This window comes from Drosophila bipectinata, chromosome 2R, assembly GCF_030179905.1.
Source record: "Drosophila bipectinata strain 14024-0381.07 chromosome 2R, DbipHiC1v2, whole genome shotgun sequence".
Lineage (NCBI taxonomy): Eukaryota > Metazoa > Arthropoda > Insecta > Diptera > Drosophilidae > Drosophila > Drosophila bipectinata.
The window spans coordinates 13,376,199-13,394,658 of NC_091737.1; the positions used below are offsets into that span (position 1 = coordinate 13,376,199).

General features: G+C 39.4%; 1 protein-coding gene and 1 long non-coding RNA gene across 5 annotated transcripts in view; one reads left to right on the plus strand and one right to left on the minus strand.

Moving 5' to 3' along the window:
- Positions 1–18,460, plus strand: part of shn (schnurri) — a 38,069-nt gene that overhangs the window by 9,925 nt on the left and 9,684 nt on the right. For 2 of the 4 annotated variants that reach the window (XM_017250615.3, XM_017250616.3), the window contains exon 2: positions 4,373–4,429. In XM_017250615.3, the coding sequence (XP_017106104.2) occupies positions 4,373–4,429 (57 nt within the window). Of the gene's footprint in view, positions 1–4,372; positions 4,430–11,077; positions 11,830–16,516; positions 16,704–18,460 lie in introns of those variants that run through there. The other 2 variants (XM_017250617.3, XM_043211000.2) reach the window with 2 other exon arrangements.
- On the minus strand, positions 6,916–8,659 carry LOC108131637 (uncharacterized). Its single transcript, XR_011442506.1, has 2 exons — positions 8,242–8,659; positions 6,916–7,482 (listed from the first exon to the last, which is right to left on the minus strand). It is a non-coding gene; the product is annotated as an uncharacterized lncRNA (long non-coding RNA).

An 18,460-nucleotide genomic window follows, 5' to 3' on the forward strand; every position in this document is an offset into this window, starting at 1 on the left:
ATAAATTTTTTGCACAGCATGTCTGGTGGCGGGACCCTTGGAGCTGTGATTGGAGGGCTTCGATAAGAACAGGATGATGGGGTATGCCGGCAAAAGTTCTATAACCGGAAATGGCCAAAATAGTTATTTAATCAGGAATGTATAGAGAGTTAAAAAAAAGGGAATTTCCCAACTATATAGTTCCTTGAATAAGAAACCTATTAATAATCCAAAAAAATCCATTGACGCAGGTCAAAGGCAAATAGCAATTATAATAAAGTCCCTGGGTGACGTAGTTTCCACCCAACCACCATCACCACCCCCCATGGGAAGTGTTGAACTTGAACTGATTTGAGCCCTATAGTGTACATAGTTTCTTGGCCAACACTTTCTTGGGCTTTATCTGACCGAAAATGCAGGTGAAACGTGAACTTAATAAGCGGGCGAGTAACGGGAAAAGTACCCGTGAAATCTTATCGCATGAGGCATGCGGCAAAAACAAATGCCAGCCAATTAAAGCAGAAACCTAATGATAATCAACCAACGAAACGAAAACGAATCAACACCAATAACAAAAGCAACAAAGCCAACAAAAATAACAATAACAAGAGCAGTAATAGCAACCTTAAACGAGTCTGTGACTAAAAACAACAAATAGACTCAGTGACCACCAGAGAGCTTCCAATCTTTCTCTCTCTCTTGGGTAGCAGGGAATTCCCTCTCTCTGGAAGAGAGTCGACCATTGAAGAGCAAGTTGAAAGCTAAAATTGAAAGCATTGTATGCAGGTGTGAGTGTGTGTGTGAGAGTGATGGGGGCTGGGGGGCTGAGCAGCGTACAATTCAAAGGAAATTAAGCATAAAAAGTGAATAACTTTTGATAATTGCGGTGTCAGCGTTTTGGCATTCCATTTTGCGCGCTCATTCAACTAGACGAGAGCATATATTTAGATTAAATTGCCCGTAAGTACCAATGTATCTGTATCTGTATGTGTGTAAGTGTGTGCTCGCAGATTAGTGATGTTTTCTATCTAGGTTTTTTTTTTGGCAGCTGTTGGGGGCGCCGCCACTTGAGATTCACATCTTATCAGTTTCTGTTGAAATCCCCATCATTTGCATAGTCACATGGGGCTGATACTTTTGCATTTTTTTTTAAATTCAATTTTTAGCAAGCTTGTGCTAATTTATAAACTTTAAATATAATTCTATCCTTTAGTATTCCTTTGAAATTCCCAAGAAATCATAGTAAACTTTCCCTCCCAAAATAAACATTCAGTTCTTGTCTAGAAAGCCTAAAAGTTTTAAATTTTTAAATTAATTTTAGTCCCTTATTCAATTGTTAAATTTAAATAAAATATATACTCAAACAGTACTCGATTATAGCACCCTAGATAAGGTCGTTGAATCCCAGATAGTGGCAGCCACAAAGTCGAGTCCCCAGGAATGCCATGCTCCAGTCTGGGAAGTCAAAGCCATTTAATTGTCAGGCTAGGCTACCCCCTTTGGTTCGGTTGTATAAGTCCCACACGCACATGCAAAAATTCTTGGCATAGTTGGGCAAATAATTCCATGTGGGTCGCAGCACTACATACAATTCGAATGCCCCCCCAACTCCTTTATTTTTTTTATTGTGCATTAACCAACTTGAGCAGCTGCCCCGAATTCAAGTTGCGGTTGCCTGTCGGGCTGCCCCATGTGCCTACATATCCATATCCATATTCTTGTTTTTTTTTCTAAACTTTTTGGCGTTTTTATTTCTTAGGTTTTTGAATAAAATGTGCCAGCAGCTGCAGAAAAATTGGCAGGCACAACAAAAAAATGCTCAAAATGCATTTTTATTTTAGGTATTTCTATAATGTATTTTTATAAGCAAAAATCATACATTGTTTTGGCCACAAATTGCCTAAAAACTTGGCTTAAAAATAAATCAAATTAAAATGCAGTGGCAGCAGAGCCAAAAAAAAAAATTACGCAATCATCAGAGTAGATACGTCACAGTTTGAATTGCGAATGAAACTCAAAACGTTCAATATTGAGGGTGTTGGTAACACACATATATAAACATATATACATATATATTGTATATGTAGGCGTAGACCGATTTGCAATATTGCGTCGCTTTCAATTCAATTTCTGTGACGTGAGCCCCCGTCCAACTTTTGGATTATTTTATTGTCTGGTTCAGTCATCTTTCGTTGCGTTTCCTCTATTTTTTATTCAATAAACTAGAAAGTCACAGAGATAACCCAGTTGTAATAAATTTTAAATAGTAATAGTTGACTAATTGACTTAAAAGTAATCCCCAGAGTTCAGATACCAAGCAATTTTATCTGGAAAGCGTCTATCTATTTGTTTAGAACCATAAACGAGAGGAATATAATAGAATGTATCTGAAAATAAACAACAAATGGCTGAATCATTTCATTGCCAGTATTCATGGTTTTTCTCTTCTCCCCCGAAAGGGATATTACTCATACGCCCCATTGGACTTACGTTATGATCGCATCGCTTCTCATTTCTCAGCTGGCTGAGCTCATGCTCATGCCCCAGCGTATGCGTAATGAGCCGCAAATGTTAATTGTTCTATAAACATTTCGAGCCAGCAATTAGTAAGCCAGCTTCCCTGCCAACAACAACAACAATAACAACAAAGTTGAGAGGCTTCCCCCACAAAACACACACATCCACAGGCCGAGCAAAAAAAAAGAGTTTCAATAAACAAACTGGTTGCAGCAGCAGCCTCCTAACCAGTTTTCTTGGCAAAAAAAAATAAAAAATAAAAAAAGTTGAAAGAAAAAGAGGCTCAATAGCGATGACGACGATATTGCCAATTTCAATCTTCCCAAGAACTTGGAGAAATTTTTAAAAAGTTAAAAAATGAATTATATAAAATAAATAAATATAAAAAAATACCCTTAAGATAAAGCCTATATTTATAGCTCTTTAATTAAATTAAAAATCGTTTTTTAAACTCTAAACTTTTCTCTCTGTGCTTTTGTGGCTTTGATGCGCATGTTTCCGCTTTGGAAAAAAAAAAAGTCAAAGTTGGTCGCCAACAAGTCGCGGCCATAAACAAGTGCGGCAGGTGGTAAAAACGCTGGAGATGCGATTCGACCAGGAGATGGGGAGTTTGGAGCTAAAGACAGGGGGCCGGGAAGATGCGTGCACAATCGGGGCCGCGTTCTTGGCTTTCGCGGCTACCTGGCGGGCCCATCTTGTTCTTTTTTTTTCAGATTTTTTTTACAGATTCTTCTCAGCCTGCAGTTGGCCGGAAGGCTGCTTAGCCAGGTTTTGCTTCCATAGCATTGCTGGTTGCCTGGTGCCTGGTTTAATTTGCATGCAGGTTTTTTTTTTCTTTTCTTGTGCTCCATTTCCATTGCATACTTGGAGGGGATCAGGAACATTGGCTTATCGCTGATGCGTTCAAAGTGCAGACACTCGAGGCGGTTTAACTCTCGAGTGTTTCACACCAATCACTATACTATATAGGGTTGTGTTTAAAAAAAAAGCCATTTCATTGAGATGATAAGACGTCATAGGCGACCACAAGTGTGGTTGGCTTGATAGTCTTTTAAAATTTTATTAAGAATGTAAGCTGTTTTTATAGCCAACTTGAAGTTTCTAAAAACAATTGATTAAGTGCTTTATTCCGCTAATAAATTCCCATTAATAATAATTGCTTATCAATTTCGGAAAAGTGCGTCATTTGAGTGTCTAAAGCAGCTGCTTCTGGGGAGGAAAATGTATATTTTTTTCTTTCAAGATTTCTGCAGAAACGATTTGTTTTTGTTTGTGCCCCTTTTGTGTATTTTTAGAGCCTTCATTGGGAATTTCGCCACGATTTGGCAAGAACATGGTGTGCTATTTTCGAGCACTCGTCAATGCGTTTTTCACGTTCACTTTGCGCAAAAATTCCCCAAAAAAAAAGAAATAAAAGAAATATTTCAAATTATATTGGTACGCGTCAAATAAGATTCTCCCACACATACACAGATACACAAACACTTAGTAGCTATTTTAAAATTAGCAAAAGAGCGCAACGGAATTGGCTTGTAAACATTTTTTTGCCGATTTTTCGTGAAAATTGATGTTTTCAGCCTGGTTTGTTGGCCTCCATGGTCTGGCCCATGGAAATTGGCAACAGTTGGCTCTGCTTCTTTAGAATACTTTATTGACTGTATAGTATGTATCTCAGATGTTTGTATGTATCTCAGATGTGCTTTCCTCAAATCGTTCAGCTTTCTTTAGCGAGTCTTGGTATTTTCCTGGCCTTCGCTTTTGACGTCACCAAAATAAAATGTCAGTGGCAGGTTGTGGGTGAAAATGCACTTGAAATTTTTATACTATCTTATACTTAATATCTTATACTAAATATGGTTTTTTTGTTTTGTTTCAGAATCTACTGTAAATTCACGTAAAAGTGCTTTGGAAACGGCACGTGAAAAACTGAAAGGTAAGTCGCAATATTAATTATTTTCAAGAGTTTCCAGAGTCTAGTGTAATAATCGCATTACTCTCATAATATAAACCCTGATAACTTAATCTGCCATGACTCAGAGTTCCAAGTTATCGCCTTCTAGTTTTTCGGAAAAAATCGAGTCTAGGAAGATACATGCTATATACTATATGTAGCAATGACCTTCAGGGGAGCTATCAATAAAGTTTCCCGGAAAAGAAAAAGAGAAAAAAAAAGTGAAATAGAATTGTTTATCTCTCTGGGTAATCAGAGTGGGGAAAGCTGATGGGTTTCCTCCACTCGATTCGAATACCGTTTAATACAGTTGTTATGGGTGCCAAGCACAAAGTATAAATATATATGTATATACTGGCAGCACACACAGAGATACAAATACTCAGATACTTCTGTGAGTGCTTAGCAATATTGATAAAGTGCGTGCTCTGTACATATGGGCATGAAATAATGAAATAGAACCGATGAAAGCTTCAGTTGATAAGGCCAAATGGCGTGATTCACGACAGAGTTCATATATATATATATATATGTATATAAATCAGCAACAATAAAGTATCTGCAGGCGTATCGGAAAAGATTAAACTCGGCTGCTAGCCACATTTTACTTTCGTTTCGATAAGCTTTTACGTGACGTAGATACCCATAACCGCGATATCATATCAGATATGAGAAGATACTACCTTCTGGCATACAATGTTTGAACAATAAACTCATTTGAAAGAAATTAGCTAAGCAGATCAAAAGTATCTTTATCCCATTTGTCAGATCAAGGACTTTCTGTAGAATAAAGTGAGAACTACCTGCTCAAACCTAGATCTCTGGATGGGTTGGGTGTAATTTGCATTTTCCGGATAGCCGAAAAGTCTGACCTGAACCCCGACTAGCGCCAGGATCAACCGGCTCAAGTACCTCAAGTCAAGTGAGTGCACTCAGATCCTTGGAATATCCCTTTACGGCCTGAGTCTATTGATGATTTTATGGGTTTTACCCGGGAAAATCGACATGTCGTCGTTATAATGATGCCATTCGGTCTGTTCGGGTCGGGTGGCGTTATTCTGGCCCCAGGTAGTCATCCGAATCCGAATCAGCAACTAAATCCATTGACGCAAGCGATTAAGGTGTCTCACGGATGTCTGGCAAGCGGCAGAGCCGATTTCAATTAGTTGGACATCTGAAACTATAAACAGCTGCTGGGGTATGCAAATATGCGGCCCTGATGCACAAAACTCTACAGATACAGATTCTGTTTTTTTTTTTGGGCGACAATCAGAGTGTCGGAGAGCCCAGCATTCCACGGCATATTTTTCGTTGGCGTCGCTTGTCTGCGATCGCCGCGTTTTTGCGTTTTATTTACTGCTCTCGGTGCTTAATATAAAACGATTTTCATAGACGCTACAAGTACGTCGACAAGCGTCGTGGCAAAGAATGTGTATCTGTATCTCTGTATCTGTAGCTGTGTATCTGTGTGTGCACAGTCGCCAAACTGGCGATTCCCAATCAGCCAGAGAACAGAGCAGAACAGCCAGCGGCATCTACTCGACTTGTGTATACAAAAGCCAGAACAATGATTAATAGATGACCGAATTGCAAATACCCTAAAAGGAAAAAAAACCAAAGTTTAAAACCCAAAAATATCTAAATATTTACTTTAGTTATTTTGGCCAACTACCCTGGAGTTTCATACTTGATTATGCAAATTTCCAGTTGAATCATCATTTATGCCCTCTGGTCGTGCTTTCCAATAGTTGATCTTGGCCAGTTTCAAGCAAATAAACTAAAATGGCTTAAATCAGTACTAGGGGGGAGTGTTTGTTGACGCCGCCGGGCCAAAAGCCAACGTTGCGTGTCAACAAATGAGCAATCGACAGGGCTATAATGGCCAAGTTAAGCTGTAGTTTGCCGTTGACTAAGGTCTAGGCAGTGCTGACGCATTCAGTCAGTTCCAATGGCCACCAACTCCCAGCACCCGGCAGGCAGGCAGGCTGTCTGTCTGACTAAGAACATCTATATGGTTCACAGTGATAACCCCCGAGGCAGCTAGCTGATAGTGCAGCTGGGGGATGTTCGTGGAAATAGTCGAACATTTCTCAGAATAACATTTCCAATCGCTAGCATAGTTGTGTTCTACTTCAGAGTTGATAATGAGATAGGGTCTTGTTTAATTTGTTATTTTTATTATGTACTAAATGACTGAATTATTAATTAATCAACAATTAAGGGAACACACCTTGCTAAATGTTAGACCAATCGATCAATAGCAGCATTATGTTGTGGGGGTCCGGCCCACAGTCAGCGGCTAAGCGGCTTCCGAAAATCAATAGCGCCCATAACTATGCAATGGGTAATTAAGGCGGCCATTTGGGACCAAATCACAAGAGGCATATGTATGTGTGTGTGTGTGTGTGAGAGTAGCGGAAATAGGGTTCTGGAAGAGATATTTCCTGTTGGAATATTAGAGAAGGGAATTAAAAAGAGAGTCAGAGTGTGTTTATTATTTATAAAAAGGGTATTATTTATAGTAGGGAATTAAGTAGATATCTTAATATTCTTAAATTAACCTTTAATTTTTTTTTCACTGTATCTTCAATTAGTTTTGATTGTCGCTTCGCTTTTGTCTCTCGCACGTTGACGATGCTCAATTAAAGAACTTGGCTCTATTGATTACGTTTAATGTCGATGACGAAGACGGTACCCATCCGCTCCCTGCCCCCTCCCCCCCCTCTTGGGTTACCATTCCATAAAGCAGTTCAAGTGAATGGTCAAACCTGTTTGGTCTGCAACATCGGCATGGAATCGTGGGCAGTTGTTGGGGGCATGTGCACGAGCGGCGGTGGTAATAATAACAAAGTTGGAGCCGCCGGACGGCGACAGTGAAAGAGATGGCAATAGTGACGGCGACTGAACGGCCCAGACATGATCACGTCGCCAGTGATGTTGTTGTAAGTGTTGTTGTTGCTCTGGCCCCGGGTCTCTCTGATTGTTTGCGTTTGTCTGTCTGCCTCGAAGTTGGAGTTGCCGTCGCCACAGTTACACTGAAAGAAAATTTGGAATTAAAATAAATATGCCACAGACATAGAGTCTTAATAGGAGTCTGAAATTTCTTTCAGTGTAACAATGTCGCCAGTTTGGCGGCACTGGCGATCGTGTAGCTTCTGGTTGCAATGTTTCCAGCGTCGCCGCTCCACCTTCCTCGCACTCGCACCCTCCTCCAGCACCCCCTTTATCGAATACTGTTTTATGTAGCGCTTAATGGTTTCATTTGGCGGCTGAGCAGAGTTTTCCCCAACAGATTGTTGTTGTTGTTATTGTTGGTTGTTGTATGTTTGTGTATCGATTACCCAATGCGTGAATGAGTAAGAACCCAATGAGGGCGATGTACGTTGGCTTTTTTTTTTGTTGCAAGTGGAGTGGAGTGGAGTATCTGGTGCTGCAGGCCCCGGGCCACTTGTGCCTATTTATGTTTGCCAGACACACACACACACACACACACACAGAGACAGAACCGTTAATTGTTGGCTGTGCTGTGCGTTGGTGCCCAATTGTCGATCAGTGTATGGGTTTATTTTTAAATCAATCGATGCGATAGACATTTTATTGCTGTAATCAATCGTCGCGTGCATGTGGCGAGTTATACAGAGAGAAAAAATCTTGCTATACTGATAACTATTAGAAAACTATTTAATTAGGTTTATAGAAATTTTTCTCAGTGCCCTGGTAGTACATGTGTTTATGTATGTAGTCTGCTACGCACTCGTCCTCGCTCGATTGTGTTTATTGATTAGATTGTTTACCTTTCTTAGTGATATCATCACCAGGCGAACCTTATCGTACGTCAACTGTCTAAATAAGTGTACATCTGAGCACACACATCCATCCATCCATAGAAAAACTCAAAACTATTCCATTTTTTGAAAAAAAAACCTCTCTATATATATACATACATATGTATGTATATGTATGTATGTAGAACTCTTATCGAATCGCTTCCGTTCGATTTGGCACAGAATGTTTCATTTTCAGACTGGGGGGCTTTTTCTGTTCCATTGTTGTTGTCAAGCTCGTTGGGGTTCGTTATCTGAGATCGATTTTTAATGGGTGTGAAGCGGGAAAATAGTGATTTATAGAGCTAGCCTTAACAAATTAATATCCATAAAGGTAAAGCTTTGATAAGACAACCCATGAGTTCAATGGGTCACTAAAAGAATGTAATCTGGGGATTATAGATACAGGGAATTTTAGCAATAACTGTACTGCCTGGCAGGGGGAAGAAGGAAAGTGCTTTAAAAATAAAACCAACCAAGCAACAAAAAAAATGTGCAAAACCAATTGATCTAATAAGCCAAGAACGCGGCGCGTTTTTTATTATTCAACAAAAAAAATAAGAAAAAAATAAAATAAATAAAGAAAAAAAAACTCAACAACACCGATAACAATAGAACATTTTGCAGGCGGGCTTCCCTCGCAGACCGGGCCGGGGATGGAGCTGTGTCTGGGGGGGCTGGGGGATACCATGCCAAAATACAACAACAGAATACGAAGTGAAATAGCAAGAAGAAGCAGCCAGAGAGCATGGGGGGAGAGAGCGCAACAGTGAGCGCCATATGTCTGCCGCTACGAAATGTTGGGGCTCGAAATCACGTTGAACGGAAAGGGATGGCATACCCAAAGAACTCACACACACACACACAGACAGAGATATAAGGCTCACACACGTTTTCTCACTCATACCACTAACCATACAGCATATAGACAACCCATTTCATACAACGAAAATGGACGCGAAAATTTCTTGCGACAGGCCCCAGCAGGCCCCAGAGCGGATTTCTTACGCTCTCTTACGCTCATCGTTCGTTCATCTTACGCTCATTCTCGCAATAAATGTTTTCTGTTTCTCAGTCTCTAAACGGAGCGCGATGAAGAAGGTTGGCCTGCGCTTCGGTTGATCTTTGTATGTATGCGTGTCACACATTCACATACATGGGTGTATGTGTGCGTGCGATTTCGTTTCGAAGCCAGCGCACAAAATTTTGATTTTTCTTACTTTTAAGGCTTGCTACCCTAACAAAATTCGGGTATTCGTTATTTGATGAAATGACGAAAGAAATTATATTATTTTTTATTTTATTTTTTTTTATTATTTCAGCATACATTTTTAATTTATTTAGGAATAAGATTAAGTGTTAGTAGTAAAATGTTTTCTGTATATATATTTTTACGAATCATTAAAAATCAATATACTGAGAAAGTGTCAGAGTATATTTCGGTCGGAGTCACTTAAAGCGCCGATTGCTTTTAAGTTTTTGTTGTTCTGCAAGAGGCTTGTGCATGCCTACTCTAACGATGGAATGATTTTTAGGGGAGGGTGAAGACACGAAAACAGCTGATGGACTTGTTTACCTTTTTTGTTTACAATTTTTCAGGCACTTGTTATTATATTTTGGGTTATTGTGAGATTTAATTAAATTATTGTCGTTAATTTAATAATTTCCTTATATATATTTCCTTATATATAATAACTTTAAAAAGTAATTTAATTCTTCACCCGTCTTCACCCTCCCCTAAAAATCATTCCATCGTTAGAGTAGGCATGCACAAGCCTCTTGCAGAACAACAAAAACTTAAAAGCAAACGGCGCTTTAAGTGACTCCGACCGAAATATACTCTGACACTTTCTCAGTATATTGATTTTTAATGATTCGTAAAAATATATATACAGAAAACATTTTACTACTAACACTTAATCTTATTCCTAAATAAATTAAAAATGTATGCTGAAATAATAAAAAAATATAATATACAAAATAATATAATTTCTTTCGTCATTTCATCAAATAACGAATACCCGAATTTTGTTAGGGTAGCAAGCCTTAAAAGTAAGAAAAATCAAAATTTTGTGCGCTGGCTTCGAAACGAAATCGCACGCACACATACACCCATGTATGTGAATGTGTGACACGCATACATACAAAGATCAACCGAAGCGCAGGCCAACCTTCTTCATCGCGCTCCGTTTAGAGACTGAGAAACAGAAAACATTTAATGCGAGAATGAGCGTAAGATGAACGAACGATGAGCGTAAGAGAGCGTAAGAAATCCGCTCTGGGGCCTGCTGGGGCCTGTAGCAAGAAATTTTCGCGTCCATTTTCGTTGTATGAAATGGGTTGTCTATATGCTGTATGGTTAGTGCTCATACATAGTAAGGCGCAACAGCCGACGACTTGGCGACGCCAGTTCACTTGCTTTCGTTGTTGTTGTTGTTGGCATTAGTATTGCTGTTATTGTTAATCATTTGGCCAGGGGCGGTTCAGGCCAGGCGGCATGCCTTAATAATTTTTTTTAATAAATTCTATAATAGGTGCAGTTGAAAAAAAAAAAGATTCTATGGCCCACACGATGACGTTGACTCAATAAGCCATATTTAACCCCCAAATGGCCGTATTTTTTTATCACGTTTATCAGACCTTATAAATTTAGATAAATTTTAGGTAAACCAGCAAAGGTATTTGCTTTTTTTTTAGATAAAATTTCTCGTGCGTAACATTGCTCATTAAATCAAAATAAATTATTTTAGGGTAGCTCATAAACCGGGCTCTCACTGAAACAACTATGTACCTCGAATCAGAGTTGATCTGAGCAAGAGAGAGAGAGATTATTGAGGCACCAAGGGCGCCCAAGGGTTAACAGCTGCCCGGCCCGGCACGACACGGCCCGGCCCGGCCTGTTGCTTCGACACTCAGCTCAGCTCTCGGCGCGCCATTTGAAGATCGTACGTAGAGCTGCGTGGTCGTTGTGCCTGCCGTGGTGTGTTGTATCGTATAGCTACGATGATGATGATGATGATGATGATGATACGGAATAAGTCGGAATAAATACAGAAACATAAACAAAAGGCAAGGAAACCACAAAAGAACGGAACATTCGAACCCCCAACCGCGTGTGCTTTTATAAGTGTGTGGGCGGAGTGTGAGTGCTATTGCCAGTGCCAGTGCAGCCAGCCGCCACAACAAGTTTCGTATTAATCAAATTAGATCATAGCCCCGGAGAATGTCATAATATGCTAATTAGCGAAATATATTCTGAATCAAAATCAAAGTGCAAAATTTCAAAGTCTCCTCTTCAGGAAAAGTTGCTCCAAAAAAAAAGTCTAAAAAGTTTATGCGTGAGTGAGTTACCTAGTGAGTAAAGTAGAGTGAGTGACTGAGTGAGTGCTAGGAATTCCAAGAAAAACTGTGAAAATTCAAAATAAACAAAAGTCAAAAAGAAATAGAGAATAGAAAAAAGGCAGCAGACCGGAGCAACACAAAAAATCTGGGCAACCCCGCGGCCGGGCCGCAATATCAGATTTGTGTCCAGCAACAACAACAACAACGTGTGTGCGGGTGAGTGGATAATCTAGGCATTAGTCTACATAGATATACATATATATATCTATGCACATGTATATGTTGGAGTGCATCCCGCTGTGCAACAATAAGAGAAGAGACCCCTCATTGGACTTGAACTACATACATATGTACATACTTAGTTCGGGGCGTTTTACCTGCTCATCGAGCCACGTAAATTAAGCCGGCGCCAGGATACCTGGCTATACTTCCAGCAGGGCCCGGCAGACAAAAGGCTTGCAACGTCATTGACGCGGCAGCAGCAACACCACCCCAGCACCCAGCAACCAGCAACGTGCAACACAATGCAGAGAAAGGTGGAAATCCACTTAAGACAGCACCACGGGGCGTTCAGATGACTACAGTGAACTCTGCCTAACCTAAACAAACTCTTACTAGGTTAGGATTAGTTTTTCGCATAGAAAGATACTTTACTGCCAGGGTATATTGTATCTTAGGCCTGCTGCTCTCAAGTGTTTTACGAACAATTAAACATGCAACAGTTATAATACGTTCCGCCTTTGTATCTCCCTCTCTCTCTTTGGATGTGTATGTGTGTGTTTGAGGAATGCCCTGCCTGGGGAATGACGACACATGTTTATCGGCTGGGCAACCCCTAAAGAGCAGTCATGACCTTGACAACAGCCACAGCGACCGAGCAACAGATACATCTTACAGATACAGATACATCTTACAGATACAGATACGTTTTTATTGTTTTTTTTTTTTTTGTTTTTTTCTTGTCTTAGTTACTATTATTTTCACGCCCAATGCGCATGTCTGCAAAAATATACAAAAATTCGAAGCAAATTAATATTATTAACCCCCTCCACTCTCTACCTGCCTACGTAAGCATTTTTTTCTTTTTTTTTTTTTTTTTGCAAAAATATGCAAAAATCCACAACACCGCCAACGTATTTCCGTCCTTCAAATGCCAAAACGCCAAGACAAGCAAAAAAAAAAATACTGATGAGACTAACACCAGAACGCGCACATTTTGTGAAAAAATTATTTAAATGTTTATTTTTGAAGAAATTTTGGATGGCGCCCCAGCACCGCCATCGCACGATTTGAAGATTCTTTTCTCTAATCGTTTGTTTTGGCGGCCTTTGACTTTGAAAGAATCAAGTATTTATGAACGAATTTATTTCATTTAATTGCCCTGGCCCCCAAGTAGAGAACACACAACGTGACGATTAGATGAAAAATCTTAAGAATATCCAAAAGATACAATCCTAAGATACTCTATCTTAGAGCTCTAATAAGTTGCGCAATCGAATTGATTCCGAAGCTGTCATAAAACATATTTTAAGAGATAATTTTTTTTATGAAAAATGTGCTAACGCAAAAGGCCAATAGAAGCAACTAAAAATATTTTAGACAACAGATACGCAGATGTATCTATATATATATAGATATATAGATATGTCTAGTTGGCTCTATACTGTCTACTGTCTAAAATAAAACACTTGAATGCCGTCTTACGTAGTTGGAACATTTAAAAATACATTTCTAGCTCCGACGGCACCAAAACAAAATGGAAAATTAAGAAAATCAAGAAAAATCGTGAAAATCTATCAGCCAGAAAGCTATATACTATATAGTATCCCCAAAGGCAAAAATAAAAATAAACAAAAACAATGTACATATATCGAACGATCTTCCCCGTTTGTGTGTAAACAAAAATTTGTTGCCCTGGCAATTATTTAACACTTTTTGGCTTTGGCTTTAATTTTGGTTTTGGCCAAAATAACGCCACTGATTTCTCTCTATTTTTAAGATTTTTATTGGAGCTCACTTCTACGAAGGGGTATACTTATCGTATAAACAGAGCAAGTGCCACAAAATGGTTTAATATTTGCTTTGAAGTTTTCCATAATTTATGATTATCACGCCTTCAAGTGTGTAGTTCCCCAAAGTAATAATCATAAATAATATCCGCAAATCTAAATTTAATAAGATTTTAAAAGAAATTATGGCCTGATTTTCATTAATTTTTATCATAAATATTAAGGTTTCTAATATCTTCTGAGAAAAGTGTGTACAAGTCTTAAATAGTATTCGATTTTGTTGCCAAAAATCAATTTTTGTTTATACTTATTTGTACCTATACATGTACCTATTTGTAAACCCCGGGAACCTTGGCAATTTTGCCAGAACATCATTTTCCTCTCAAGAAAATTTTTACAAAATAATTTTCATTTTGCTGACGTCAAAGCCCATTTGGGAATTTCCGTGCTAATGTGAAAAATGTATAATATAGTACGTATTTGTATAATTTGGCGAGAAATCCAAAAATATAATATTGCTTACTCATTTGGAATCGGGAACAAGGTTCTCCTGCTGAGAATTTCAACTCTAAACAAGTAACTATATTTCTATCTTATCTATTGTGGGGTTTTGGCCAAAAAAACAAAAAAAGAAAACCGTACCTTGACCTTTTATTTTTGGTAAGAGTATTATAGCCCCAACCAATAGATAAGACCCAAGAAATGTACTTTTTGAAAGTCAACAAGATTAGTATGAAAGTTAGACTGTTTATATCTGTTAGACTGGTAACTCTAAATATAGGGTATCTCATAGTCTCATATCTCATAAAAAAGCCCATCTTTCATGAAAGTTTACTCGATCTTTAATCGCCTTAATGTGATTTCCTATAACACTTCAACACACACACCCGGAGTGGGCCCCAAGTAACAACAAAAACAATAACAATAAAGAGAGGTACGTCATAGCCCTCCCCCTCGCACTTCCTTGAAAAAATAAAAAAGTAAAGAGAGTGCTTATCAAGCTCTCCTTTTTATAGGGAACTCTTCGAGTGTGTTTCAATGTTGGTATTATCTTCTGCAAGAAGAAGCAGAAAACAAGTAGCTAGCTGGCTGGCTGGCTGGCTCAACAAGCTAAACTCGTTTTCAGCCACAACATCGGGCAAAATTATTAAAATTTTTAACTTGATTCATGCCCATGCCAACTCACAGATACACTGATACTGATCCGCATGCAAACATACAGACACACATACATACACATGACATACATACATATAGCAGCAACAGCGATATGGCGGGTTTCCTCGTTTCTTATGAATTGACTCAAAAGCAACCACAACAACAAAAACAACAAAAGTTCAACCAACAGTGTTGTCAAGTTGTTTGGCTTAGTCATGTAGCGCTTATATGTATGTATGTATGTGAGTGTGTGAGAGAACTGGCTGTGGGGCTTCGGTCGCCACATGGCAAATCGTGCTCCACTCTCTGAGTGATTGGCAGTGGTGTGTGGCCAGAGGCATAATAAGTGGGAGGGGTATGGGCACCCCCGTGCTCTTAGCTCTCTCTCTCTCTCTCTAGACAGCTGCGGCAACTCTGGGGCTGCTCCCCACACACATGCCCCTCTCTCTCTTGAGATCAGTGTGCTGTAGCAATTATTATTTTATTATCACTTTTTTCCGTTGCTTCGTCGATGTGTGTATCTGTATGTGTGTATGTGTGCTTCTACGATTTTAAATGCTTTTGTTGTTATCGCACCGTGCTCTTGCTTTGCTTTGCTTTGCTTCGGCTACGGGCAGCGGCTGCCTGGTGCTCCCCAGACCTTCCTTAGTCAGCAAAATTTCGCATATTTGTGAATGCGGTAGAGGGAGGGTTGGGGGCAGCGTATTATGGTCTTGTTTGTGTGTGTGCGCGTGTTTACAGAGCGTGGATGTGAGCGTCTGTGTGGGGCGTACGTAATCAACAATAGGGGGATACAAAAGCAGCAGAAACGGCAGCAGTAACAACAACAACGACAACAACAATAAACACTGACTGGCTGGCGACAGTCTTTCGTACTTGGCGTCACCTGTTGGGGCTACGTTTTTGCTTGATTTGATCATTTCGCAGTCGCTGAAGAGCAAGAAGAAGAAGAATAAGACGATGATGAAGAAGAAGAAGAGTAAGCAGAAGAAGCGGGAGCGACCCTGTGCTTGCTTTTGATTGACAATTGCAACTGTGTGTGTGTGAGTGTGTGTTGTGTGTGTGCTACGGGGGGTGTAGAGGAAGCTGCCGCAATTATTTGATTATTGTACTTTTTTTTCTGCTTTTTTTTTTGCTGCCAGAGCTGACGTCGCGCCTTTTGTACCCAGCTGTTTGGGTTAGGAAGGGTATATTGTACATATAAGAGAGGTTTTAAAAATTAAAAATAAATACTTAAAGATCTCAAAACAAAGTAAAATTATTTTATTTATTTTACTAAAATATTAATTCCTCAAAAAAACCATGTTTTTCAAGCCCTTAAGCTTCCTAAAATCAAAAATGGCCTACAAGCCCCAATAAGTATGCTGCATTTTTTTGTTCTCTTAAGCAGGACTCATGAGACCAACACTAGCTGCCATTTTTAAAGCAATTGAGTGAAAAAATACACAAAAATTATTAAAATTTATTCAAAATAATTTTAAATAATTAAATTAAATTTATTTTTTACAGTAGCGGGTATCGTATGGTCGAATCACTCTACTTTAGTATTCTTACTTGTTGTTTTTGCACTGCTCGGACGCTTCTTCGTTTTCTTTTCGCACAAACACACACACAGATACAGACTCATACTCATACTCATACTCTGGCTAGTATACTAGTACACCGGCAGACTGAAGCACACACAGATACTCTGAATGAATTTCGCTGGTCGCCTCGTCTAGTTGCCTTAAATGTTTCAGGCGCGTCGGTTGTGGATTGTGGATTGTCGCTTTTTGCAGTTCACCTATTTTTTTTGTTGCAATTGTTGCGCTTGTTACTCCACCAACTTTATACATATATCCAATATCCAATTCCGAGTCCAATAACAAGACCGTTATGCAAATTAGCTTGAGATATGCGTGTGGCCGTCACAATTAAAATCGGGTATGTTTCTCTTTACCGTTCGCTGCTGTGTCACTCGTGGAGGTGTCTGTGATTTTGGGTAGCTTTTTATTTTGTATGTATTTCTGTCATCGCTGGAATTCCGTATCTTTTCCGCGAATTTGACGTCGCTGACGACGCTGTAAAACGCTGTTCGCTAATAAATTATAAACAATTGCCAAGTGGGCTGTGTTTCAGAGTGCTCCGAGTGCTCAGTGCTCAGTGCTTTTTTGAAATCCGATGACGTCGTCATGACGGAATGACAGAATGGCTAAATGACCAACTGACAGACCTACACAGACAAGCCAGATGTGTGGACTTTGTGGCGCCGTAGCCGCACCTCACACTCTGATGGGTGCTGGTTATTATTTTTATTATTTTATTATTACAGTCAGTCAGTTAGTCAGTCAGTCAATCGTGAAATGCACTTGTGACGTAGGCTCGCAGTCGCAGGCCTGCTTTCCTGCCCGTGATATTTGCCAGCCCAGTCCCCAGTACCCAGTGCTAGCTTTTATTTATTGCACTTTGTACACAGGGGCACAAAAAGTGCATGCAAATGCAAAAATCGAATGAAAATGCAAATAAAAAAAATGCCTGAATTATAAACAAAAAAAAAAAAACACATTCCCATGTGGATTTCGCGTTTACTTGCCTCTTCACGCCTCAAACAAAAGGCAGAAAGACAAACAAGATCGTAATTAGAACCGAAAATCGTTAAACAAAAATTCGTGATAACAAAATGTCATTTAAATATTTATTTTACGGCCTTACGGATCCTCGTATCCAATGGATTAAGATCTTAAGTTTAAAATAAATAGGATTGGTCACACTAATTCAGACATGTTCTAACATGTATATGTTTTGACATTCTTTCTCTTATTTTGACATTTTTTTCATCTAATTACTGAGGTTTCTGTATAAGCTTCTCATTCTGATTAGCTTATCTGCTTTATTCATGCTTGATTTTATTATATTGTTGTGACTAGAGTTTCTACAGTTTCTACAGTTTATTTTTTCTGTATTTTAGTTGGGAGCTTTTCTTATAAAGATTGTCGAGTTTCTCAACTATTCCAATTGTGGCGCAGTTGGCGTCTTGGCGCCTTGTAATTGACCTACTCGCTCGTTTATTAATAAATATGTGAATAGACATACATAAGTATTTCCTAGCTACGCACGTGATTATGTAATTAGGATTTAGATTAGGGGAGAGACACAGGGGCAGGGGTAGGACTGGCAGCTAGCTGCTAATCGCCGGCGAATGCCACCTAATTGCCCAACGAGCCATTGCCGGATAACTGACGTCAACGCGTCTGCAGTCCCGGTGGCTGAAATTCCCAATCGCATCGCTTATCGGTATCGGTGGCTTTGTGTTCTCTGAGTCAGGCCCCACGATAGTCCCCAACTGATAGCTGATAACCGATAATGAATCTAACTGATACTAAAAATATATGTGTGAGAGAGTGTGTGTATTATCAATGGAACTTTTGGGCAATTCTTCTAACAAAAAAACGCTGATAACGAATAGAGTAAACATTTCGTCGAGGCTTCGAGGTGCTCTGGGGATCGTATAATGCCATATAATGTGTATAATAATACACGTTGAATGCTAAACAGTCGGAGCAGTCGGGCCAGCCGACTCGATTGTGATTTGAGAAGTGCCCGGGCTTAGTAATCGGGCTCGAGTCATAAACGAAGACAGTGTGGTACAAAAGTGTAGGGCTATGATAATTTAATGGAGGTGGTCTGGATTCCTCTTTATA